We start from the raw sequence: 23,126 nt of genomic DNA, 5'->3' as shown, positions 1-23,126 counted from the left end.
AGGGTTAGTCCACCGATTATATTTGCAATTCAAATTAACAATAAGACTCAGCGCTCACCATCTGGCATGTGAACTTGTTCTTAAAAACTACTGCAAGTCCACCACCACGACCGGTCAGCTGGGGCGTGCTGATAAAAGAGCGGTCTGTAGGACAAAGTTCGAGATGGGAATAACCCATATTCTACTGCCGTGTTTCAGTCGGGAACATTAAGTCTATACTTTCAGTGCAAAATAAATCATTGAGGACAAATGACTTGTTACCAATAGGCCGAACATTTATCCGATCCATCTTGACTGGCGAAGGCAGAAGAGCAGCAGAGCAGGTAGAGGCGCGAGGCAGCCAACGGAGGTTCCCAACGCACGCACCACGATGACCCAAGTAAGAGAGGTTGTTTCTGTTTCCACCTTTAGCTGTGCAGTGCGAACAGGAGGCCCTGTCCCCAATAATGGTCTGTATGGTCTTGCCTAGTGAGAGGGTTAATGACGAATAAAACCAGTCGGGGGAGCTCGTAGGGAGTGGGGCAGTACTCTGAGGTGCCGCTGTAGACGGAGATGGAGGTTCCGCGGTGGGATTGTGGGATGTAAACAGTCACGTAGAGAGCACAGTACAGCGTGTCGCAAGGTGCCCGCTAGCATTGGGCTACCCAGCCTGTTGGGGTGGACTCCGTCAGTCCTGAAGGAGGAGAAACCATCCCAAAACAGATTAAAATTGTTAATAAAACAGATATTGTGAGCTCTGCAGGCCGACTGGAGCCAAGCAAGGAGGCTGGGGATTCTGCTGAAACGTCCTGCTCCACGGGCCAGTGTGGGAATAGGACCGGAAATAAGAACAGACTTTACACAACTGCTTAAGAAGTTAAAAAGGTCCTTAAAATCCTTTTTGGTCAGCTCAGACTGCTGACGAGCTGTATTGCTTGACACCATGTGAGCTGTTAGACGTTTAGTAGAAGACAGGTGTGAGCGCAGCAGCCCCGGGAGCTTACCCAGAAGACTGGCTCCAAGGAAGCAATGTGTGGCTGTCTCGAAGAAACGGATGTTCCTGATTATGGAGTCCCCAATGGTTAATGTGGTTGGGGAGAAGAGGGGATAAAGAGATAACGGCTGTGGGTTCTCATGGCAGGAGGGTGCACAATCTGTTTCCACACTGTGTGTTGAAGTTGCCGACTGAGGATGAGACAGGATCTTAGCACGGGAAGAGGAGGTCGTTACCCAAGATGAAGGCTGCTGATTTGGCTTCAACGTGGAATGGGGACCCACCCGAACAGTGCTAGCCACCAGCGGTGAAGAAGCTGCAGTGTCAGCAGCCACCGTTTTTGGAGAGGGGTCTAGATCAGAACGAGTCCAAACCGCAGGAACACCAGCTGGGAGGACCGCAGGGTCTGGAGACAGGGTCGCGAAGTGGGCGGAGAGGCCTAGGCCAGGTGGTGAGGCAGCCCCTTCTCAGTATCCCCCACGACCGCGGACCACCACTTCTGCCCAGGACGACTGATGGCCAGATGTCGAGCAGGAGGAAAGTCGTGAACAAGCAGAGGGGTCCCACGGAACTGTGTCCTGAATGGATGCACTGAGCGAGGCAGTCCTCCTGGACTGCCCAGAAGCCATGCCCGCGAAGCTGGACAAAGAAGATTCCTTCTTCTGCAGTTCATCGGAAAGCAGTCGAATATCCTCCTTGAGGTCAGCAATCTTTATGTTTGCTTTCTGGAGTAGCACACAGTCCTCACAGGGCATAGTTGGCATGGCTGAGTTAACTAGCTAAGCCATCAGTCTAAAGACGAGCCTAGCTAAGCGAGCAGCCAGAACAGTAAGTTAAGTGTAATGCGATAGGAAGCAAGCGGCGGTGATAAAATGGTAAAAGACTAGTAAAATCGGCAAGATAAATTCCGATCAACGGGTTAAAAACGTTAAAAATAGAACGAGTGCTGCTGTGTGGAGCAGCTGCGACTCGCTCGCTCAACTATCGCTCAACTCTCCCTGATTTAGATATGTACAATTTATCATGAACATAGAACAGATGGCAATACCTCCATGGCCAAAATGAATCCGATTGTTTAACAAGCGGCCCCGTGATAACCAGCACGTGCGCAAACCCTCCGTTATTGATCGGTGTGCTCTGACCTTTGATTGAACGACGCTCCTCCAACGGACATTTCACCTTCAGAGCAAAGGTACGGAAGGAAGCTCAGCACCTTGAATGAGCTACGTCATTTCAGTAGGACCCATTGGTAAAACAAAGTTCAGAACAGTTTTTTCCCATCAAAATGACGCCTGAAGTCCCACTTGGGTGGAAGGGTGAACGCGCGGCAATAAATCTGGAAACGGATTTGACTAAAAGACATGGTTCCTTGGGGGGCGGGGGGGTGATCCCACCTGATCCCAGTTAACCAGTCCAGGTGTTTGGCATTACCCCCCCTGACACACAGGGGAAGGGGCGGCTTAACAAGGTTTACACAGCCTCCAACATCCACTCTTATCACAGGGCCTCGGCGGGGGCTTAGCGTATCGACCCCATCGCCCAGGACCTGGAAGACACGTCCGCTCCCACAACGGGGGGAGGAGGTTAGGGTAAGGGTTAGGGTTAGGGTTAAAACTCAAAACTGAAACGCGTCCGGGGGCTGATGTACGTCGTGACTCTCTTACGTTCCTGTTCGTATGGACAAACATCCGCGGAGAGAACACATGGTACACACGGCAGGTAACCGCAGCGGCATCTCTCACGTCAAGACGCCGTGAAAGCAATTCAGTGACGTCAGCCAGGTATTGATTCACAATGACAATATTCCCGGGAGGAGAGACACGGCAAGGCATCCCCCCCTCCCCGAAAAAAAGCTATTGTGAGGAAGAGTTTTCCAATAGTGGAGGTATTAGTCATAACACCTTATTGACAGTCTGTGGTATGTCACATTCATTTAAAAGAGAAGCAAGCGTTCCCTCTTTTCGTCCCTTCTTTTATTGTCGTTCCAATCTGGCGCCATCACTTCCCTTTATTTTATTGGCGTATCTTTTCATACACACTATCTCAGAAAAATACGGTTACGCCTTATAACGAAAATCCCTTTTAAACAATAAATTGGCCGTGTTTTCCAAGTTTTTTTTTCGGGCGTCTCTATCTCCCGCTGCCAAAGTAGATCAAACTTTGTTGCATTGCCTCAGCTACGGCAACACCACGCGTCCCCTTCGCCTGACGCGGGAAAATAATTTAAAACCAAAGTCTACAAAAACTAATCCCTTTCCTTACACCGACAAAGCCAAGCCTAATATTCCAGCCGGCGCCGTGATACTTTATACAGCGTTGTATATTTCCCCGAGATCGGGGGAAGTGGACACACCGTAACACCCACACCGACTCGCACACTTTGGGAATTTGGGCGAAGCGGAGTTAAGTTGTGATAAGACGCGCGGGGGGCACCCCAGGTCAGGACGAAAACCACATCCACGCACAGCGCACGATAGTATAATGAGTGACTTTTTTTTTTTTTTTTTTTCAGATCCCGTTGAATTAACGGCGGAGACGAGGCGTTTGTTTAGAGAGCCACCCATTCAGGTTGTTGGGAGCGTTCCCGCGGACACATGTGCAACAACAGCCCGGGCGTTCCGGTCTTATTCAGACTCCTAAATGCCTCCGCCGTGAAAATAAACATGTCACAATCGATACGTCCTACGGTTCAGTCCAGAGGACATTCTTTTGGATGCCCGTGAAGGGGAAAAAATAAAATAAAATAAAGGCATTCAGTGCCGCTGCCCTGGTAATTGACTCATACCGAAAGATGAAAAGCCTGTTTTTTCACGCTGTGTTTCTTTCATTCTTTTGTGTTGATGTATCAAAGAAGTGGGGAACAAGTTTAGGCAGCAGAAGTTGGAAGTCAGTTCTCGGAGAGAGAGAGAGAGAGAGAGAGAGTGAGTGAGAGAGACGGGGTGGGGGTGTGTGGGGGGGGGGGGGGGGGGGGGGCGGCGTTGTGAATAAACAAAGTCAAAAGTACAAAACCAAAAGGGAAGAAAGCGATGTTGGGAAACACTCAACCATTTTAACAATTTCCTCCGGGGAGAGTGTCACGTTGGATATTGCTGTTGCAACTCTCACTCTGCTTCTCGTCCAGGCACTTCAGAAAACTAAAGCCACAGATGGCATGAGTCTGCGCTTGAACCCACTGACATCCCTGAAATACTGACCTAGAAGGATATCCTCGGAAAATTGGCAAAGACGGCGAATAACGAGCCACATTTTCTCTCCCTCGAAGCTGGTTCTGATACCGCTTCGTTTGCTGAGGGAGGTAGTCAGGGTCAGGGATGGCGCCCCCTTCAAATTTGATGAAAACAGTGAAATTATCCTGTGTCTTATGTTTATAAATTACTTTTAACGCCCAACAGCAGCTTTGCGTCGTCAACGTGGACTTCGCACTAAAAGCGAGGAACGTCAGGAATAATATGCAGCCAGCCGGTCATTATCGCTAAATAACTCCCGACAGGGTGAGCAGGGTCTCACTGAGATGGAATATTTTTAAATGATTTCAGAACTAGTATGCTTAGCGTTGCCCCGCGCCCAACGACAACATAAACAAACAAAAAAAAAAGTTGCCCTACATATGACTAACCTATTTACTGTTATTAATGTGAAACTGTGGTTGCCTATGACAACAGTCATTATTTCCGAAATAACGGACAGTTGTTTGGCGCCGTTGACCAATCAGAAGTGAGTATGAGGTGAGCTGTCAAATAAAATTTGATATGGCCTTGCATGATAATCACAGAGGGTTGACTTTAACGATGAACACATTGTATCACGCAGGTGGTTATAGGGGAAATGTACTGCGAAAAAGCCATTAGTCCAGACTGAATCTCTGCTCCTTGTTCCAAAGAGGTCCCAGAGCTTCTGGCTTAGGGCCGCTAGCCATGGACGTGAGACCTTGTCAGATGTGCTTTTCCTCCCTGATTTATGGGAAGGCCCCGGGATAAGCAGTGTATTTAGCTGGGCCAGCCGAAGGGGCTCGGGTAGGAATAGGACTCAGAGGGGAGAGTGTGAGTGTGTGGGAGAGTCGCAGGACCCAAGGTGTGCAGTTCAAACACCGGGTGGTGTTGACTCTGCGCGGTGAGACCCTCGCTGTTTGCTCGCGCCCCAAGCATGCTCTCCGAACCCATCACCCTTCCTTCACATCCAGAAATAGACCCGGCGGATCAGGGACACCCATTGGGTGGACCCTCACACTGCCTGCCTGTGCTCCCGGCAAATTAACGATCAAAAATACGGCCTCCGCAGTGTTTACATACCGTGTATGTTTTGGGGACATAAAAGAACATTTACATGGTTTGTTGTATTACATAAGAGTAAATATAATTGAAAAAAAAAAATAATTATATATGTTGGGGTTTTTTTCAGCCTTTTAGCTGCGTAGGAGTAAGGGCACCAAGTTCAACTCCTTAAGAGGTGTTCCGGGGATCAAAGTGTTTGCATTACTGCATATAATTACAAGGGAACAAGTATTGTAATTATCCCTTTAAGCACAACGCTTACACTGTAGTTTGGGTTGCGGTGGAGGAGGATAGGACCACGGTCAGGATAATTGAGGCACAGAATATCAGAGTGTAATAGCTTACCCTACCTAACACCTTGAAGCCACTTATTTCAAACTTCTAAACGCGCTGGCAACTAAAATGAGCAAAGAAGACCCAACCAATAACCAACCCAACGCAAAACCTTCACCAAATAATTAAATAAATAACCTGAAAAAACGGGTAAATGATCTTGAGGAAACATGTCAGTGAAATGGAAACCTCTATTCATGAAAGAGTTTTGATAAGACGCCCTTAAGGGAATCCGTCCAATATTGATATTGGGGTCACGGACAATCACAGCAAGGTCATCTGGCACCACCGCCGGCAACACGTGTATTACCACCGCATCCTACATCCATTCTGTTTATAGCCCACGCAGGTCAATAGACTAGTTTACCAAAGAAAAAAAAAAAAAAAAAAGATGAAAAAAGAATTTGATGATTTGATGTGGATGTAAACATAAGTGCAGAATTTAACATCTTTGCCCGCCCCAGCCCCGAGTCTCCTCCACCTAATGAAGAGACAGACTGCCGGTTGTCCGGCAAGCTTCTGAAAAGTTGCGAATAAAAATATCGACTGCTTCCATTTGGGCTATTTACACTCATCTTTCATGCGCTCTTAATGTTTAGGAACCACGACCGCCGAGCGGGACTTCAAAAACAAAAAACGGTCGCAGCTCCCAACCCGGGTTCTCTCTTTGCACCGTGGAGCCTCAGAGGAGGCAAGAAAAGCAATTGAAGGTATGGCAGCGTCCTCATTGTGCACGTGCCAAAATCCCTTCCCCGAGTCTTTCATCGGGGCAGCCTTCATGTTTTATCTATTTTAACCATCACGCCCTGTTTAATCGACCCAAGTCACATGTGAGAAGTATTCATTCCATTGACTTCCAAAGGAACGAGGGCGGCCTCACTCACTGCTCCGTCTTTTTTAATGCTCCCAAAATGCATATTCAAGACTACAACCCAACTATATTCATGCATTTTGCATTTTTAATGCCGATTCAGTATACTTTTACAAGTCTAAGTGAATGTCTCGTGCGACAGGGACCTTGTGGAGAGCAGAAGCGTCGCTTTGCATTCTGCACCTGCAAGCGTTGCGTTGGGGAGACGGCGGTGAACGCGCGATGCAGGATGTCAAGTCACGTCTCGTCGGGAGCTCGTCTCCCAGGGTGACTCCCCGGCTCCGAGTCATTCCCTACATCTCGGATCAAAGCTCGAGCATCGCGTCGGAGCCATCGCTTCGGCATGTGCGGTCCTAATGGAGTGTGACTCACAGACCTCCCGACGGCCCCCGGAGGAAACACTTATTTCGGCAATTAGGTGAATCACCGTGTTAATACCGAGAAAAAGAGACGAGGGTGACAAGATGCACCAGAGTGTGTTCCACTGAATCAAAGTACTTGTCAAAACATTCCTGATTATCCGGTGAAATCTGTGACGATTTCCTGCAGGGGAAAGGCAACTAGACGTTGAATTGTACCTTTCAAGGACTTCTTTTTTTTTTTTTTCTTCCACACTTCCTGGCTTGTGTCCTCCAGAGTTTATGACTTCTTGCCCTCATGCAGGATATTTTACACGGTGGAACGGTGGCACTTAAAGCTGCCGTACAGCTCGTATTTATAGAGCGTGAGCTAACTGACATGACACTCTCGCCCATGCACACAGTCATTACATTCATTTGCCAGATACAGTACCAACTATAAAAGATGGCAACATGGCAATTACGGCCCAAGTGTGATATTTTGAGCCGTTTCCTGTCAAATTACGGGCGCAAAGTGAATGGTTCTCTGTGTGAGTCGTGGAGCCAGCATTACCTGACAAATTCTCAATCACGCTTAATTTACTGGGATTATTTAAAGACGGTTTCATTTATTCATCCTTAGGCATTTCTTTTTCATATACAAACATATTTCTTTAATGGCTGGCCCATCTTTCTGAGAACAAATCACACTTTGTTTGAATGAGGGTAATAAAGCAGGTATTCCGTAACCCAAAAGTAAGTTTTATTCTTAGGACACGGCTACCGTACGAAGTGTCTGGAACATTTGAACAGGGCTCTGCAGTGAAACTTTACCGCACAGTAGCAAAATAAATAAAAAAAAATTGCTTAAAAAATATGTAACAAGCATAAGTATTGAAGATATTTCAATTAGTTTGTTTTAGTTTACCCGGCTGCTGGGATTAGTTTCTCCATTTCTCTGGTGGTTGTAGCTCACCATCACGTCTCTTTCGGCCGCATGTGAGTGACTTGGGTTTTATGGAGTGCAACCTCCTTCCATGGCCGCGGCTTTGAACCTTGAATGTCCTCGAACGCGTCCTTCCAATATCAAGGACCCTGCCGCCCTGAGCCCCATGGGTCCACGTCGCCACCATAGAATGCCGACCTGCCTGCCCAAATAACAGCTCGTTTCACTCATTAACTATTTAACTAGTTGTGAAGTGAAGGCCGCTGCCGCATCAGGTCGAGAAGCGGCGGGAGGCGATGCTGCGTTCCACAAGAACTCGGAAATCTGTCATTCGGGTCGGTAGTCCCGACAGTGGACATTGTCCACATATTTTCAAATGAAAACCTATACAAAGGGAACATTGTGCACCGTCCGCGGTACCGCAAGTTCCTTTACACTTTTTCAAAGTACAAGAACAGATCCGAGTTCCACTTCAGTGGAATGCAGCAGATTTTACACACACACACACACACACACACACACACACACACACACACACACACACACACACACACACACACACACACACACACACACACACACACAGCAAACACACACACACACGTCACAGCCTACACGCACTTGCAGCAGCCAGGGTGAAGAGTGATCAGAATGCAAACGGACCCATCATTTTATATATTTCTTTATATTTCTGCCGATACACACGTCAACATGTGAGTAAGGGGAGTACAAGCACTTTTTCCCCCACTTCAAGCACTGATGATATTGTCGCTTCACTGTAACTACATTTGTATCGCCGCATATTAGCACCATCGCTTGTTGAGCCATTCTGGCCGGGGAATCCCTGTAACTGTGTTTGAAAACCACGGACCCTCAAGGTTTCTTGCTTTTCCTCTAGATCAGGCCTACTCAACTGGTGGCCTGCGGACCACATACGGCCCACAGATCAATGCAGATTGGCCCTTTGAATAAATGTGAGGGTGAGAAAAAAGAGAAAAATAAATATTCAAATCTAACGTTCTTCAAAAAAATTGCGATTGGCGATTTTTACCCATCACTGTGTCAACCAACCACAATTTGCTCGCTCATGTTCTGCATAAATAAGATAAGTCCAGCTCCAAGAAGGAAAACTCTCACACTTAGTTGGCAAGTGTTTTTCACAGTTCGATTCATGTGAGAAATCCCTTTATGACTGCAAGGAAAAACCCCAACAAACATGAGTATGAATATACAATAATGTATCCCTTCATAAACCCTTTTATTTTGTTGTGTTGTTTTTTAATAAGCCCAGGTATTTTCTGGAATACGTAAGGTGGTTTGTGCGTTTCCTTTTTCATTGTTTCACAAGAGTAGCTTCACTGTTTCGGCAAAGAAAATGACATGTTGTATTTGGCTGGCCAGGTAGAAAATCTGTAAACAGCAATAAAAAAAGACTAGCACTCACTCCTCCAGATTTTTGGGAGTTTTTCCCCTGCCCGCCTGGGGGCTTAGGGGAAGGTGAAGCGATCAAACTGTCCCGCTCCTGCTTCCAACACACACCAAAGTTACCTGAGCCAACCCCCCCCCCCCCCCAAAAATGTATTTTGAAACGACAAAGCCATGGAAGACTGCTCTTTTTCTAAATGACGCTACGACACAAAGCCCACTTTAGTCTTCAATGAGCGCGCCTGTTCCTCTCGCAAGGTGTGACAGTGTCGCCGGCCTGCGCGGGTTTTTCCCAGGCCTCCGACCAGGAGAGGAAGTTCCAAAATTCATCCGCGAAGTCATCTCTGTATTAACCCAGAGAAAATTGGCCGGAGCCCACCAAACAAATATGTTTGCTCTTTTTCATCTGGGTTTCTTGATGTATTGGGTTGGATTTTTCCATTACTAAGCAGAATAAGAGCATTTCCTTTCATTTCCAGCAGTCCCTAAAGCTGGCGCTCACCATCAGGAATGTAAACACACGCAGTCTGTAAACAAGGCTCTCTCTGCCTCCCCCCGCCTCCGCCCGACCCCCCCCGACCCCCCCCCCCACCCCCCCACCCCCCCCACACACACCCCCCGCCCCCCCTTCCAACAACACTGACCACCACAGACTGGCCTAATGACGTCCCTCGCTGACCTCCCAGATACATCCTTCAAGCCCAGGGCTCTCTGGTGGGAGCAGGGGTGCTGGGGGGGTGAAGCCCTGGCACCAACGGCAGGCCCAATGCCAGCGGAACTTTTGAAAAGGGTATACCTTCCTATATCTACAGAATACTCTTCTGAAACACCCAGTGAACAATGGAGGCGGTCAGAAACGCTGGCTTGGCGGGAGGGGAGGACCTTGATTTCCGAAGAAGGACGGCGCGGCCTCAGCTGCCCGTCACCGCTCCAGGGCTGCGGCGCAGCTTCGACTCTGACTCAATCCACCCCCGCCCGCCCAAAATCCGACCGGGGATGGCGCCGGCGCCTCCGCATTTGCACAGAGAACAAAAGCCAGTCACGAAGCGAGAAGAAGAGCGAGGAAGAGAGAGAGGGATCTGACGGGAACGGGATGGGGAGTTTGGGGAGTTGTCGAAGAGTTATTCAGAGTATCGGGAGGGGGGGGGCGCGGGGGGAATAGTGTGGTTTCGCGATAGTGTTTACACTCCCGCCCGATAAATAAATCTGCCCCCAAAGCCAGAGATGGCGTGGATAGTTTCCACAATCGCTATTCTTACCCAAGAGCGTCTTCACTGGAATGCGCGGCCGTTTGATCCAGATATCGGTTTTGCGTATCCGACGGCGGCTTATGTCTGCTCAGCGAGGGGTTTGGTCCCCCAGGTGAACGTGAACGCTACAGCTTTCCCAGCAGCGAAACAATTCTAAATGGAGGTGAAATACAGCGGTCAGGAAGGCCCGCGGGTTGCTGATAAAGAGGATTTCCGATACCGGCGTGAGAAGGGCTATGCGATGAATTTAGAAGGTAATAGTTGATTGGCTCCCTTGGGCGGTCGGGAGAAATATGTAGTGGCATTAGTCATGGCTCATGGCCCCGTATCGAGATATGGAATAAATCATCCTAAAGTCGTCCTCACAACACTGACACAATTACATGTAAAAGTTCAAGAGGGATATGCTGAAATGAGAAGAGGAGAAATCCTATCAAAACACACAGGCACATGACTTGAGGCTGATTGCGCTCAACAAAGTGAACTACAAAAAAGGTATCCCTGCATTTTCGAGTGAGAAGGGTCGAGAGTTCCTGATCTTTGGGTGTTCAGTTTCACAGGAGAAAAAACCTCCTCGGTTTTGCATTCCTGGAGGCAGGATGAAAACAAGCAACTGGTCAACATGAGGATCCACTGAATCACATCCTGTGCCGAACTGCAGAGCTTTCACATGTGCATGTAAACACCGAACAGACATTATATGCAGCTCTGGCTCGTCCGCACCCAAACTGTTCGCAAGACTTTGCACCCAAGTGCAAAGGAGAAACCCATTGCATGGCTTTTTTTTTTTTTCCCCCCCACCACTCTAGGTGGTGGGGGAACTAGGTGGACCACTCTTCACCTATATGAAATTAACCTTTGTCTGTAATGGAGCCCTCTTCGGGGTGGGAGTGAGAGCACTTCTTCCCTCTAAGTGCAATCATTAATACACCGTCTCGTATCACTCATCGCAGGCGTGCACCTTCCCCTTGTCCTCACAGCGCACCCATCAAAGTCGGTTCTTTCGGGTTTCGCGCTCCACTCCGGGACAGGACTGTTATCAAGTGCTTTCACCACTCAAGTATCGCCGGGATAATAATCCCTCTCTCCGCTCACCGGGACGCTCTGTAACAACACGTACGGCGGTATTGCGGCACCACTTGTCAGGCAAACTCCATCCAAGTGTCTGCGCTGAGTGCTGGCGTGGAGCTGGATTGATCTCCACCCACTCATCAGCGATTGACCGAGGGCAACCCCCCAGGCTTAACCTGCTGCTCACACCCCGAACGCTGCTGGAGAGTGGTGTGACAGTGGGAGGCTGCTACACAGGAACTGGGTAGGGGGTTGGGGGTGTTGGTGGAGGTGAGGGTATTTTTCCACATTTGTCTGGAAGGGGTGGAGTGCCTTACAGCCATTAGCTCATCAGCTTTCACCCAGTTGTTCATAGATTCAGGACAGAAAGAAGGGTGACCACATGCCACCAACAATTTCCACCCACATACCAGGTCCCTAAAACACTAAAACGTAGAGAAATCTCAAGCAAAGACATGACGCCTTTTCCAGGGTTTCTTTCCCACCTACATGCAGCTTACATTTCCCGCATCCAAAATAGAAAATCACTTGAGCGCCAAAATTGCGCCCCTCATTCTCCTCGTACAATTTGCTTCGAGGCACAATCCAGTCTCCCGGAGAATAAGTGGAACAGGTCGACAAAATGTCATTGTCGGGGGGGGGGGGGGGGGGGGTTCGGGAGCGACGCAAGAAACCGCACGAGTCGAAAACACGGAAGGAGAAGTGATGACGGAGGCGCTTCAAGGTATTGTCAAGGAAGCCGCGGCTGTGGCGAGAGAACTCAGCGGGGCTCCCTGCTGATCAGAGGGCAGAGCTGCGACGTCGCGCCTCCACACAACAAGGGCAACTAGGGCGGTTCGAGCTGAAAGACGCGTGGAGAGAGGCGGCAGCTCGAATCGGTCCTCGTCTGCTTCCAAAATGAGATTTAGAAAGAACCGCGCAAATCACGTGTGCTCTCACAGAAACATGCAGGCTGGTAGAGCCACAGAGAAAATCATCCTTCGACGTGTGGCCATAACAGGGCTGATGAAAAGTGTGAATCGGAGGAGGGAGATGCAGGTATAATTCTGTCTTTTAAATAGAAATGCAGAACTGGCTGACGGCTGGGTCTGTGACACAGTGGATGTAATTAAGCCACAGCTTAGGGCCGACAGGGGAACGGCACGGCAGTTTCATTAAGTGTAAAGGAAACGAAACGAAGACAAAGCAAACAAAGCAAAGCTGGGTGAAAAAGGAAAGGGGTGAGTGAGTGTTGGGGAGGAGGAGGGGCGGGGGGTCTTTCCTTCCATCTCTCTCTTTGTAGAGGGCAGCATCTCTAGGTAAGCCTCCCTTCACTTGGGCCTCATATTGCCGAGTGTGCTTGGTTCCCACAGTGTGGCCCTGCCTGGCGCTGGCCCTGCTCCCTGCTCCAGCCTCCCAGACCCCCAGGCCCCCAGGCCCCCGGGCCCCGGAGCAGAGGTTACACCAACACAGCCAGCCACAGCAGCATGTCTGCCCCGCACCAACCGTTGCCTTGGTACCTCTGCACTACAGAGGACTTTCCAAATCGTTTTGGGAGAAAAAAAAGAAAAAAAAAAAAGTGATTTGCAATTACCTCCTTCTCTTCTAGTCTTGCTCATCACTCGCACGCTCACCGCACATATTTCTATTTCTGTGGGTGTTCGCGCCTGCGACCCTGAATGCGGCCAATTTGCCTCACGTTCATTTTTTCCCTTCGTTGTCATTCTCTGCGTCGCGCCATTTAATCTTTCCTCCCCAATTCCAGCCTTCCGTGCTTCTTTCTCTTCTGATTGAGTAATGACTAACGCCCGCAACGCGGCGCAGCGATTTCCCTGACATTGATGAAAGACAACGGCGCCGTGGAGCAACATCTGTGTTGAATAAATATTGACCTGGCAAATTGTGCAGCATTTTTTATGAACTCATTGTTCTTTCTCCACACCACTCCCACAAACATAAACCTGTTATCAACAGCAACCCTACCGCCCGCCGCCCAACTCCCAATATTTTGCAGGATCGGGCACAAGGACTTCGCCCGGCTGTCACGTTGTCTCTCAAACAGAGCGACAGGCGCAGCACGACGGCCGAGGTTGCGTTCCCGCTGGGACGGCGACCGCGACAGGTGCCGGGACGCTTTCCCGGCGGAATTCCAGGCCGGCAAACGTGTCATCGATATTGCAGAAAATGAAGTGAGGAAAAAGTAGTTCTAATTGCAAAATGTAAATATTGGGTTTTCCCACAAGTGGGGGTAGACCACCCAGGATGCAAAATAGTCACCCACCCCCTTTCTCTCTATGTTTTTTTTTTTTTTTTTTTTGCCTTGTTGACAGCCCAGGGGATGTCTTATTGTGTGTGAATCATCACCAAGCACAATCAACTCTCACGCACGGACCGGGGATGAGCCTCCGACCGATTTCGGCATTTTTGGGTCGACAAAAATGCAAACGGCGGTTCCCGGGACGGGTGAACAAATGAATGACTGAAATAGCGTATCCACTGCCGTGCCGTCGTGGCCTATTTAGGCGTCTGTCTTTCGACTTGCCCTGATCTTTTTCTAGTCCTCGTGGTTTCCACACGAGACTGGGGAGGGGTGGGGGGCCGCCCGCCCAGACAAGATGGTATTGTCCTGCGGTGTCTTTGACAGAGAGGCTGCAGGGGCTCCGTGTGTGTTGCAGCCTGGTGTCAAATACTTGTCTCGGTGGTGACAAATACCTCCTGATGGCCCCATTACAGTGAACCGCAGGACGGCCCACGGAGCATAACTGTTCGCGCTGTGGATGCCGTGTGAAGATCAAGAGGACGGTTTTCCTCCAGGCTACGGTGACGGGCTCAGGATAGAAATTACCTGTCTGCCCACCCGCCACCCCCGCCCCACCCCCCACCCACCCCATTTTGGCAAAGGATCCAGACATAACAAAAAGCCACTGAGTGACTTTGTGAAGCCAAAACAGACACTTTGAGAAGAATGAGGGCCTCGATCGCACTCGGACGGCGCATTCGACGTTAAAATGAGTTCCAAATTAATTTGCCGAGCTTTGGTTACTTTCATAGACACATTTTAGCCAGATATACGTAGCTAAACGAGAAATGTGTTTGTGATTTTAGGCAATTTGGCTGGATGAAGTTCCTCCACTAGTCCCTTAAGTAATTATCCACTAATATGATGAGGGGCAACGTTCAAGTCATTCGGCACATTGAGTTCAGTGGAAAACAAGCGTCTGTTTTTATTTGACGTGACGGTGACTGTCAAATGTTTGGATAATCAGTGATCCTCAATTGGAAATTTGAGCACGGACTACATTCCCTAAGATGTGGTCTCCCACGCTGAGCAGATTTATAATTGTGAGATATGATTCAGTCCAAAATCCCAGTTTGGGGGACAACAGTGCAGCAACAACCGAAACTGTCAGTTTAGCACCTTCTCTCACGGTGAAGTTGAACTATTAATCATTCTTGCTGCGTGGGGACCGTGGACCCCCCCCCCCCCCCCCCCCCCCCCCCCCCCCGAGGCGGTCACCGGACCCTCGGTTGAGAACCGCTGCTATGTGACTTCGTCTCAAGTTGAACTGCTGTGACGACGGCGGCGGCGGCGGCGGCGGCGGCGGCGGCGGGGTGGGGAGGTGGGGAGGGCGCTCACGGTGAGGATGGAAGCTGATAAAGGCTCGGAAACGTCCCCCCGGTGAGGGGAGTGAAACTTACCTTGCGCGCTCCGACTTCCCGAAGCCCGGGCCGGCTGCTGGACAAAGGCGACCAGGCACAGAGCGACTAATCCAAGGGACGCGCGGACCACGGCGTGCGCGTACATGATCATCCCGACAGAAAGCTGGTGGTGCTGGTGGTGCTGGCGGGGTGTGTGTGTGTGTGTGTGTGTGTGTGTGTGTGTGCGTGGGGGGGGGAGAGAGAGTTTCGGGGGGATCCGGTGGTTTTAATTCAAGATATGGATTAGTCCGTGGCACTGATCTCCTTCTCTCTCTCCTTCTCTCTCTCTCTCTCTCTCTCTCTCTCTCTGCGCTCCTTCCCCTTCACGCCCGCGTTAGTTCCCAGTGGTCTGGATGGAGGATGGACCGGCGCTGCTCTGTGATCATGTTGGACCCGGAGCAATGTCAATTTAAGAAAGGGAGAGAGAGAGAGGGAGAGAGAGAGGGAGAGAGAGAGAGAGAGAGAGAGGGAGAGAGGGGGAGAGAGAGGGAGAGAGGGAGAGGGATGGAGTGAAGGGGGAGGAGAGACGGCGATTCGCTGCTGCTCTCCCCTGCTCAGACCTACTTGCTGTGATCTTTGTTTCGTTTTTTTTTTGTTTTTTTTTTTTGTTCTTCGTAGTTATTATTTTAACCATCAACCGCCGGTTGTGTGGAGGGCCCGGGCTGTTGCCATGGCCACGGCTTCCCTTGGACGCAGGGCCCGACGGACTCCACGTGCGCCGTCGCCGGATCTGCGCCACTTGCGCACTTTCCGAGCCGCGCCTGTGTTTTGTTTTCTATTCATTTTATAACTTTGAATGACCGCAGAGTACCGTCTTGTCAAAGGCTGTTTCACCTCCACTGCGTGATTTTACACACCCACCCACGCACGCACGCACGCACGCACGCACAGACACACAATACATACAGTATGTTCGTATTTCTTTACATTATTCATATATTTGTATAATTACATATTTTTTATATATTCTATATTACTGTATTATTTATTTTAATATATTTGATTATAGTATGTTAGATGTGATGATATGAAATTTAATTTATTCTTAGTTTTAAATGTCGCATTATTATTTATTACTATTATTTATTATAATATTATTCAATAATTAATTGATTAAAATGATATCCCATTGTATTGTAAACAACAATTTTGTGCTATAGATTCCCTGTGTGCCCCACAATACAGAACCACATCAGTTTGATGTTACTTCTTGGATAGGGGTTAGGGGATAGAGGTTTTACGACATTAAAAAACTATATATATATATATATATATAGTTTTTTTATTAATTTTAATTTTTTTATGTATGTACGTTTGTATGTATGTATGTATGTATGTATGTATGTATGTATGTATGTATGTATTTATTTATCTAATGTGTGACCATGACCATTTCACGACTGGGAACTAAATTCTGGAGAGTTAATACCTCAGCCATAACAGCCATGTCAGGATCATGGCCGCATAATAATAGTAAAAACTCTGCTGAGTATTGAGCTCCAGAGCCTGCGGGTGATGCCGACCAACCTCCACACCTCTCCATCAATCTCCATCCCTCTCCATCCCGCGTGTCCTTTCTGCTCCTGGCTCAGAATAACGCATGTGTCTGAACAACCCAGATGTGAGATCAGAAATAAGTGAAATAAGTGTCAACAGCTTACATTCATAACCAGAAACAAATGTAGGATAAGCATTTCTTTGTGGGAGGCATTAACTTTTGGGATGTTAAAGTGGTAATCCACAAGATCGTCCCTGTTGGGTGGATTACACTACAAGTCTCAGAATTCTATCCAACACTTCAACAGTTTTTCCAACGCCCAGGTTTATCCTCATCTTTGCTCTAAAATGGTCACTTTCTCTTGTCGAAAGTACTAGTACTAGTATATCAAACTGCCCACGCCTTACATTAGTGCACTCTTGCTGGGAAAGGCGAACCCCGCCACCAACAATGCAAATAACATATAGAGGAGCATATAACACATAACATCAAATCGCTGTTTCTTATGGAATACCAGCTAAATAAATATGGGTTAAAACTAAATATCAAAAATAGCATTTTTTTTTTTTCAACAGAATACTCGGATAACGGCTTTAAACACTCAAGGAGCACAGCATTACTTGCTGTGCTCCTTGATTGTTGGAAAAAAAATGCTGATAACAGGGTTGAATACACTCCATCACCCTCACACCTGAAGGGGGTGAGGCTGGAAACATTTGAAGACGCTACAATCCGTCATATGGACCTGTCTCACCTGCAACCAGCCTCGCATTCCAACCGCCACGACATCCCTCAGATTTGTTTTCAGGAAGAAAAACAAGCCTCTGTATTTCATCCCGCCCGCCTCCCCCTGCAATATCACCTAAATTAATGAACGGCGTTGACGCATTTATGTTTGCATTTTTACTTAGGGGCAGAGTCTACACCATAATTACCTCTTCCCTTTTTCCTGTGTTGTTTTAGCTCAATCAAAAGTAATTAGGCCCTGGCATTAAGGCTGATTGGAACAAGTCTATTAACTGCAAGGACGAAGCCGAGAGAATGAAGCGAAGACGTCTGATAAGGACTCGAGCTGTATTGGTATTTTTTCAACTAAATACCTCGTCCGAAGGTAGTTTACCTTTCATCATAAAATGCCAACATTGATATCTAGTGTTTCCATGCCGGTCATAGTCATCAAGAGTCCTTATAATAAAACTCTCCCAAACACAAAACAACTATGTAAATTCCCAGTAAGTCAGGGAGTTCATTGTAATTAAAATAACAACCATCAGGGATATGGAAATATCCTGCGTCCCTATATCCAACTCTCTGTGTAATTGTGAGCACTTGTATAACCAAATGAGCTCAGTCACTGGGGAAGTTTGAGAAAGTCAGAACACGGCTGCTGCTGCTCCTGCTGCCGCTGCACCAGTCACGCTGGAGGAGAAGCATTTCCACTTTCCACGGAAACGGCAACGCTTCATTACAGGCAGAGGGGGGCGCAGGGGTATCACACCGCGCCGTTTTGCGTGGAGTCTATTTTAACATTGACACGCCCGGGGAGGTCGAGGCGATGTTTAATTTACGGCCCTCGTCGTGGAAAAAAAGGACCCTTGAAAAAATAAAACGGGAGTGTGGAAGGTACTGAACAAGCAATAAGGATCGCTCATATGCGAGATCTTTGTCGAATCCATTTTCACATTAGTCAGCCAGAACCTTCCGTCACACTTAATTACCTGCCATCTTTTGCTATTTGATCGATCCTTCACGTAAGATGAAAAAACGCTGCTGACTTTGTACAAAATATCACATCCTTATGACATTTTCATAAACGCAATTACTGCCACGCACGCCACCACGACAGGGAACCACCTTCAGACACAGAGGGCGAAAGGAACCCGAACCATTTTTAAATGTACTTCAGCGGCAGATGCAAGGCGGCCGTCGGGTTCTGCGATGTGACTGTGGAACCCACTGATGAAGTGGGAAGTCGGGAGTCCTGCAGGGAGCAGGATGTTCCCTTCCAGCTGGCACCACTACACCTCATTTATCTTCCCTCGGGTCCTTAGCACCAACGGCAATGTCTCGCCTTAAAATCATTGGAGCCCCGACGCACAAACCCTGTGACCCCCGTCCCCACTTTTTTATGTTTATTTTTTTCCCCCATCACTTTACTTTCTTCCCCCCACAGCAGCATCCCACAGCAGTGTGGGTAAGCAACACCCCTGCTGGGCTCCAGCAGGTCTTCGGGGTGCTGCCCCCCCCCCCCCCCCCGCCAGCGGAACCCCAGGGGATCACAGTGGCTGACACTGTGGGCTCGCCCCAGGAACAGCCCTGACCACAGATTAAGCACTGGAACCAGAGAGGGCGAGGGAGAGTGAGAGAGAGAGAAAGAGAGAGCGCGAGAGACAGATAGAGATAGAAAGATTGATCGAGGCCACTATTTAATATTGTGCAACTGCATCACTGATGCAAATCAATTCCACGCCGCACGTAACATTTGACTCTGGTTGCATTAGAGTCCCAGCTCTGGAAAATGTCAGCAGAGTCAATGCCTTTTATTGAGCATCGTCACTCCAGCGCCCCTGGGCTTTTGGGTTATGAGGGCATGTTTTCATCTTAAGGCTGAGTTGTGTGAGGGGATCCCCGGACTTATTACCATGGCCTTTAACGCCGCCGCCGCGAAGCAGATGAGATACCGACAGACTCGGCAAGCCGGGGAGCGCGTGCGTGAGCGTGCGGGGCGCCTGGAGGGGCCGCCTCACACGCCTGGCGCCTGTGTCGGAACGCCAGGGTACGTTCCCATGTAATCAAGTGGGAGGTGAGATTAGACGGTGAAAGCGACATCTGTCTCTCTGCATTTAATCCTACCCATATGAGCCCGTATAACCAAACAGCCCATCATTGTTCATTAGCGACATTTACCCGTGTTTCCAAATCGTTTTACATCACGCTACAAAATTGAATTAGCCTGTCTAGAAAGGAAGCACACGCAGGCATGCAAGTACACACCCGCAACGGCATCTTATTTTGGTCAAAACCAGAGCCGGAGGGGCACGGAGCACAAGCACGCGAGGCGGCGTCGCCACTAATTCTCTCATCGTTGTCATCGTCTGATATCTGCAGAGACAAGTCCTCGGCATCTCCTCCGCCAGAGACGTGGGTGCAGAGCGGGACCCGGATCACGGGGATGTCCCATGACCTCAGCGTCTGGCCCCTGGGGAGCGGCGGCCCCGCCCGCGCCGCACCGCGCCGCGCCCTGCAAGGCTGCCAACACCCGGGAGCGTTCCTGCGAGGATCCATGGCCTACGATAGCATAGGGCACAATAGGTTTAAGAGCTCTAGGGCCAGGGTGGGGCTATGACGCACCTGATTCTTCCACGCCACATATTTTGTCCAGTGCCATACGTCGTAACATAGGGTGGATCGTGGCACATTTTGACACTTCAATGAGTAAAAAAAAAAATAATAATAATAAAAACCTTCACCACGTTTTTCTTGATAGAAATGAGGACTGCAGCTCCGTAGGTCTCGGGGTCGCTCGGGGTCAGGCTCGGTCTCACTTCTCAGCCCGAAAAAAAAATTTGGCTATTATTCCTCTGGACTGTGAGCCGTTAACAATTCAATAGAAAATGAAAGAAAAATAAAAAAAAGTATCTAAGCACCGGATCACCCCCCCCCCCCCCCTCCCCATTTTCAAAAAGCCATTTCTTAAAAGGTTCCAGAGTTCAAAACCAAGCTGTTCAGCCGCACGAGTGATTCTTATTAGTGAGATACTAATTACATTTGACAGTATGAATCATTATTTTTAGAGAAATTAATAAATGACAGCTGAATATGAAGCGCATTAAATGGAAATGGCAATAGAGCATAATACTGCTCTTTTTATTGCTCTGTTTTATTACCAAAAAGAGAACTGTTAAAACTGTAATTATTTCCCTTGGAAATAAAAAGAAATTCTGTCTCTTAAGTACAAGCAATTTAGCCTCTGGGAAACATTACACTGACAATTTACAATCCTTGAGTTTTTGGTGATGGTGAACATCCGTACTTAACAATCAATTGTCATTAAATCTGCACACTAATCCTGTTACTTATTCAGGGAAACTATTTCTCAAATGCCACTTATCTTTTTACGTTATGAAACAGCCTTTGAACACCGACTCCGCGGCTGATTTTGCTCCAAACATCATTTCTCAATCAGTAAAATAATGTGACAGCTTAAGACAGTAAAATAGAGTTATAATGCAGTTAAATTAAGTCATTCCACACCATTCCGTGGGAATTGAGGGGGATTTGTGCAAAAATGTGAGAGTCCAACCTCTTTTCTCGGAGCTAGAAAGATGGATTAGCTTTTTATTCTGCAATTCTTGGTACAAGCGCCAAACATTCGGGTCACCGGGTAAAATGCAGTTCAAAACTATTAAGTAGTTATTATTATTATTATTATTATTATTATTATTATAATTATTATCTGCTAAATGTAATGTAATTATTATAACAGGCCTGGCGCAAAGCACCCCCCCATGTATCTGCACTCCCATCTAGTGGTCAAATATATTTCTGCAGCAAAAAACCTTCAATTAAATACCTTCAGCACCCAAGTTAGCTATAGCATTCAGTGGAAAGTAGCAACTGTTTATACATAGGTTTTTTACCATTTAAAAAAAAGTAATGGACTGGGATGTATTATGGGGCATATCTTTACTTTAGATTAAAAAAAACCAAAACACTAATGCATCCCTGTTTCCATGAGGTCAGGCATGGCGTGCAGGTGCATGAGTGCTGATGCCAAATCAGCAGGGTCGTGATGGCTTCAGAGCAAGCGACCGCGTCTGTCGGCGTGATCTTGTCGGTCAGAGAGAGAGAGAGGGATAGAGGGATAGAGAGATAGAGAGAGAGAGAGGGATAGAGAGATAGAGAGAGAGAGAGAGAGAGAGAGGGAGAGAGAGAAAGAGAGGGGTTCTTTCACTGTCCTCTAGTGATTCCAAATCTGAGTTCTTCTGTACAACAATCCAAATTGAATGACAAGATGCAGGCAGCAGAATGAGTGTGTGAGGAAAAACCCCCCAAAAACAAACAACCAAACAAAAAAAAAAAAAAACACCGTCAGGAAGGCATTCTGACTACTTTTGGGCGGGGCCGAGGCAGGGACCTGGCACTACCGCAAAACCATTCCTGAGAGATCACACGCCACACTGCCACCACACTCGGGTGGAAGGTGGACCCGACTTGACAAGACAATTCCATACTCACAATGGGATTACATAATGAGCCGACGGTGCGGAGGCGTGTCTGATGTGTAACAAGGTGACTGGTATGTCTCCTCTGCAGGCATTTCTTTCAGGGTGTAGAGTCGAGAAACAAATTACGCTGCCCTTGAACGCATGCAGCTGTGCTGAGAATGCCGTGCGGACCCGGGCGGACACCTTCAGCATGCAAAGGTGGTTGGAGGTTGAGCAGCTCAGGAATTGCGTACTGGCTGAACCAGGCTGCGAGGGAACTGGTTGCACTGGTTCTCTCAACGTTACATCAGATCGAAAAGGGTGCTGAAGCTGAAGCCGAAGGCGAGGCCGAGACTCTGGGCGGACCGCCTAACGTGGAGCATCAGCGTCTACAGTTCTAATATTAAACAATATACACACACAGTACATATACGCTTCAAAAATAAAAAAAATAATAATGTAACTTTCACCACCAACACAGGACATGATAGTACAGTGAGTTACTGATCCAACTAAATCTTGAGATAAAAAAGCAAATGTTCATGACTGTGTTTGTCTGACGTGCATACAGAGTTTCTGACACAGGTTGGGGTTCATTCTTTGTACGGTCATCTCTTAAAAAAAAAAAAAGCCACACGGACACACAGACACACACACACACACACACACACACACACACACACACACACACACACAAACACACACACACACAAACACGTGTATATATATATATATCCAACAGTGCACTTCCAGGACTGTCCCATGTTTACAATGGACAGATGAATATCACTACTGTGCACGGCTGCTGTGTAACAAGGTGGTGAGGTTTAACGTGTGCGTCACTGCTGGGTCCATGCAAACCACATGTTCTAGATTCTTATCGCCTGCCGCCATAGACTGTGTGAAGTGCAATGCTTTGAACGAGAGAAAGTTAAAAGAAAAGTGACATTGTGTCCCAACATGCTTTTGTTCACAACACCCCTCACAACTACTAGACATTTTTTTTTTGTTGACAAATTGCATAGAGTAAGGGTTGGCAAATATCTTTGAAATGTCCCCGTGCTTGCCTGCTTGCTTGGTTACAGCTTTCTATGGAACAAATCATTTTAATTAAAATTTTCTAAAGAAAGTGATTTGAACATAACCAACTATGAATAGAGCAACAATAAAGACACACATTGTTGCTTGTTTGTACGACCAGACTGTACATATTAATTTGTGAGTAACTGTTTAGGCTCCTCATGGTGCCAGCTCATAGAGTACAA

The 23,126-nt window shown here is 47.9% G+C and overlaps 1 protein-coding gene across 1 annotated transcript in view; it reads right to left on the bottom strand.

Annotated features, from left to right (window-relative positions):
• LOC307241364 (signal peptide, CUB and EGF-like domain-containing protein 3) overlaps positions 1–15,262 on the bottom strand; it is a gene marked incomplete at both ends in the record, with an annotated part of 66,079 nt that extends 50,817 nt beyond the window's left edge. The window contains one exon of the mRNA XM_080015420.1: positions 15,157–15,262. Within this exon, the coding sequence (XP_079871546.1) occupies positions 15,157–15,262 (106 nt within the window). The remainder of the gene's footprint in view (positions 1–15,156) is intronic.
• Between the last annotated feature and the right edge of the window lie 7,864 nt (positions 15,263–23,126).

The sequence above is a fragment of the Zeus faber genome, assembly GCF_960531495.2.
Source record: "Zeus faber genome assembly, chromosome: 15".
In the NCBI taxonomy this organism is placed as follows: domain Eukaryota; kingdom Metazoa; phylum Chordata; class Actinopteri; order Zeiformes; family Zeidae; genus Zeus; species Zeus faber.
The sequence above is the reverse complement of the archived record's forward strand: the minus strand, read 5'-3'. Positions and strand labels throughout refer to the sequence as shown.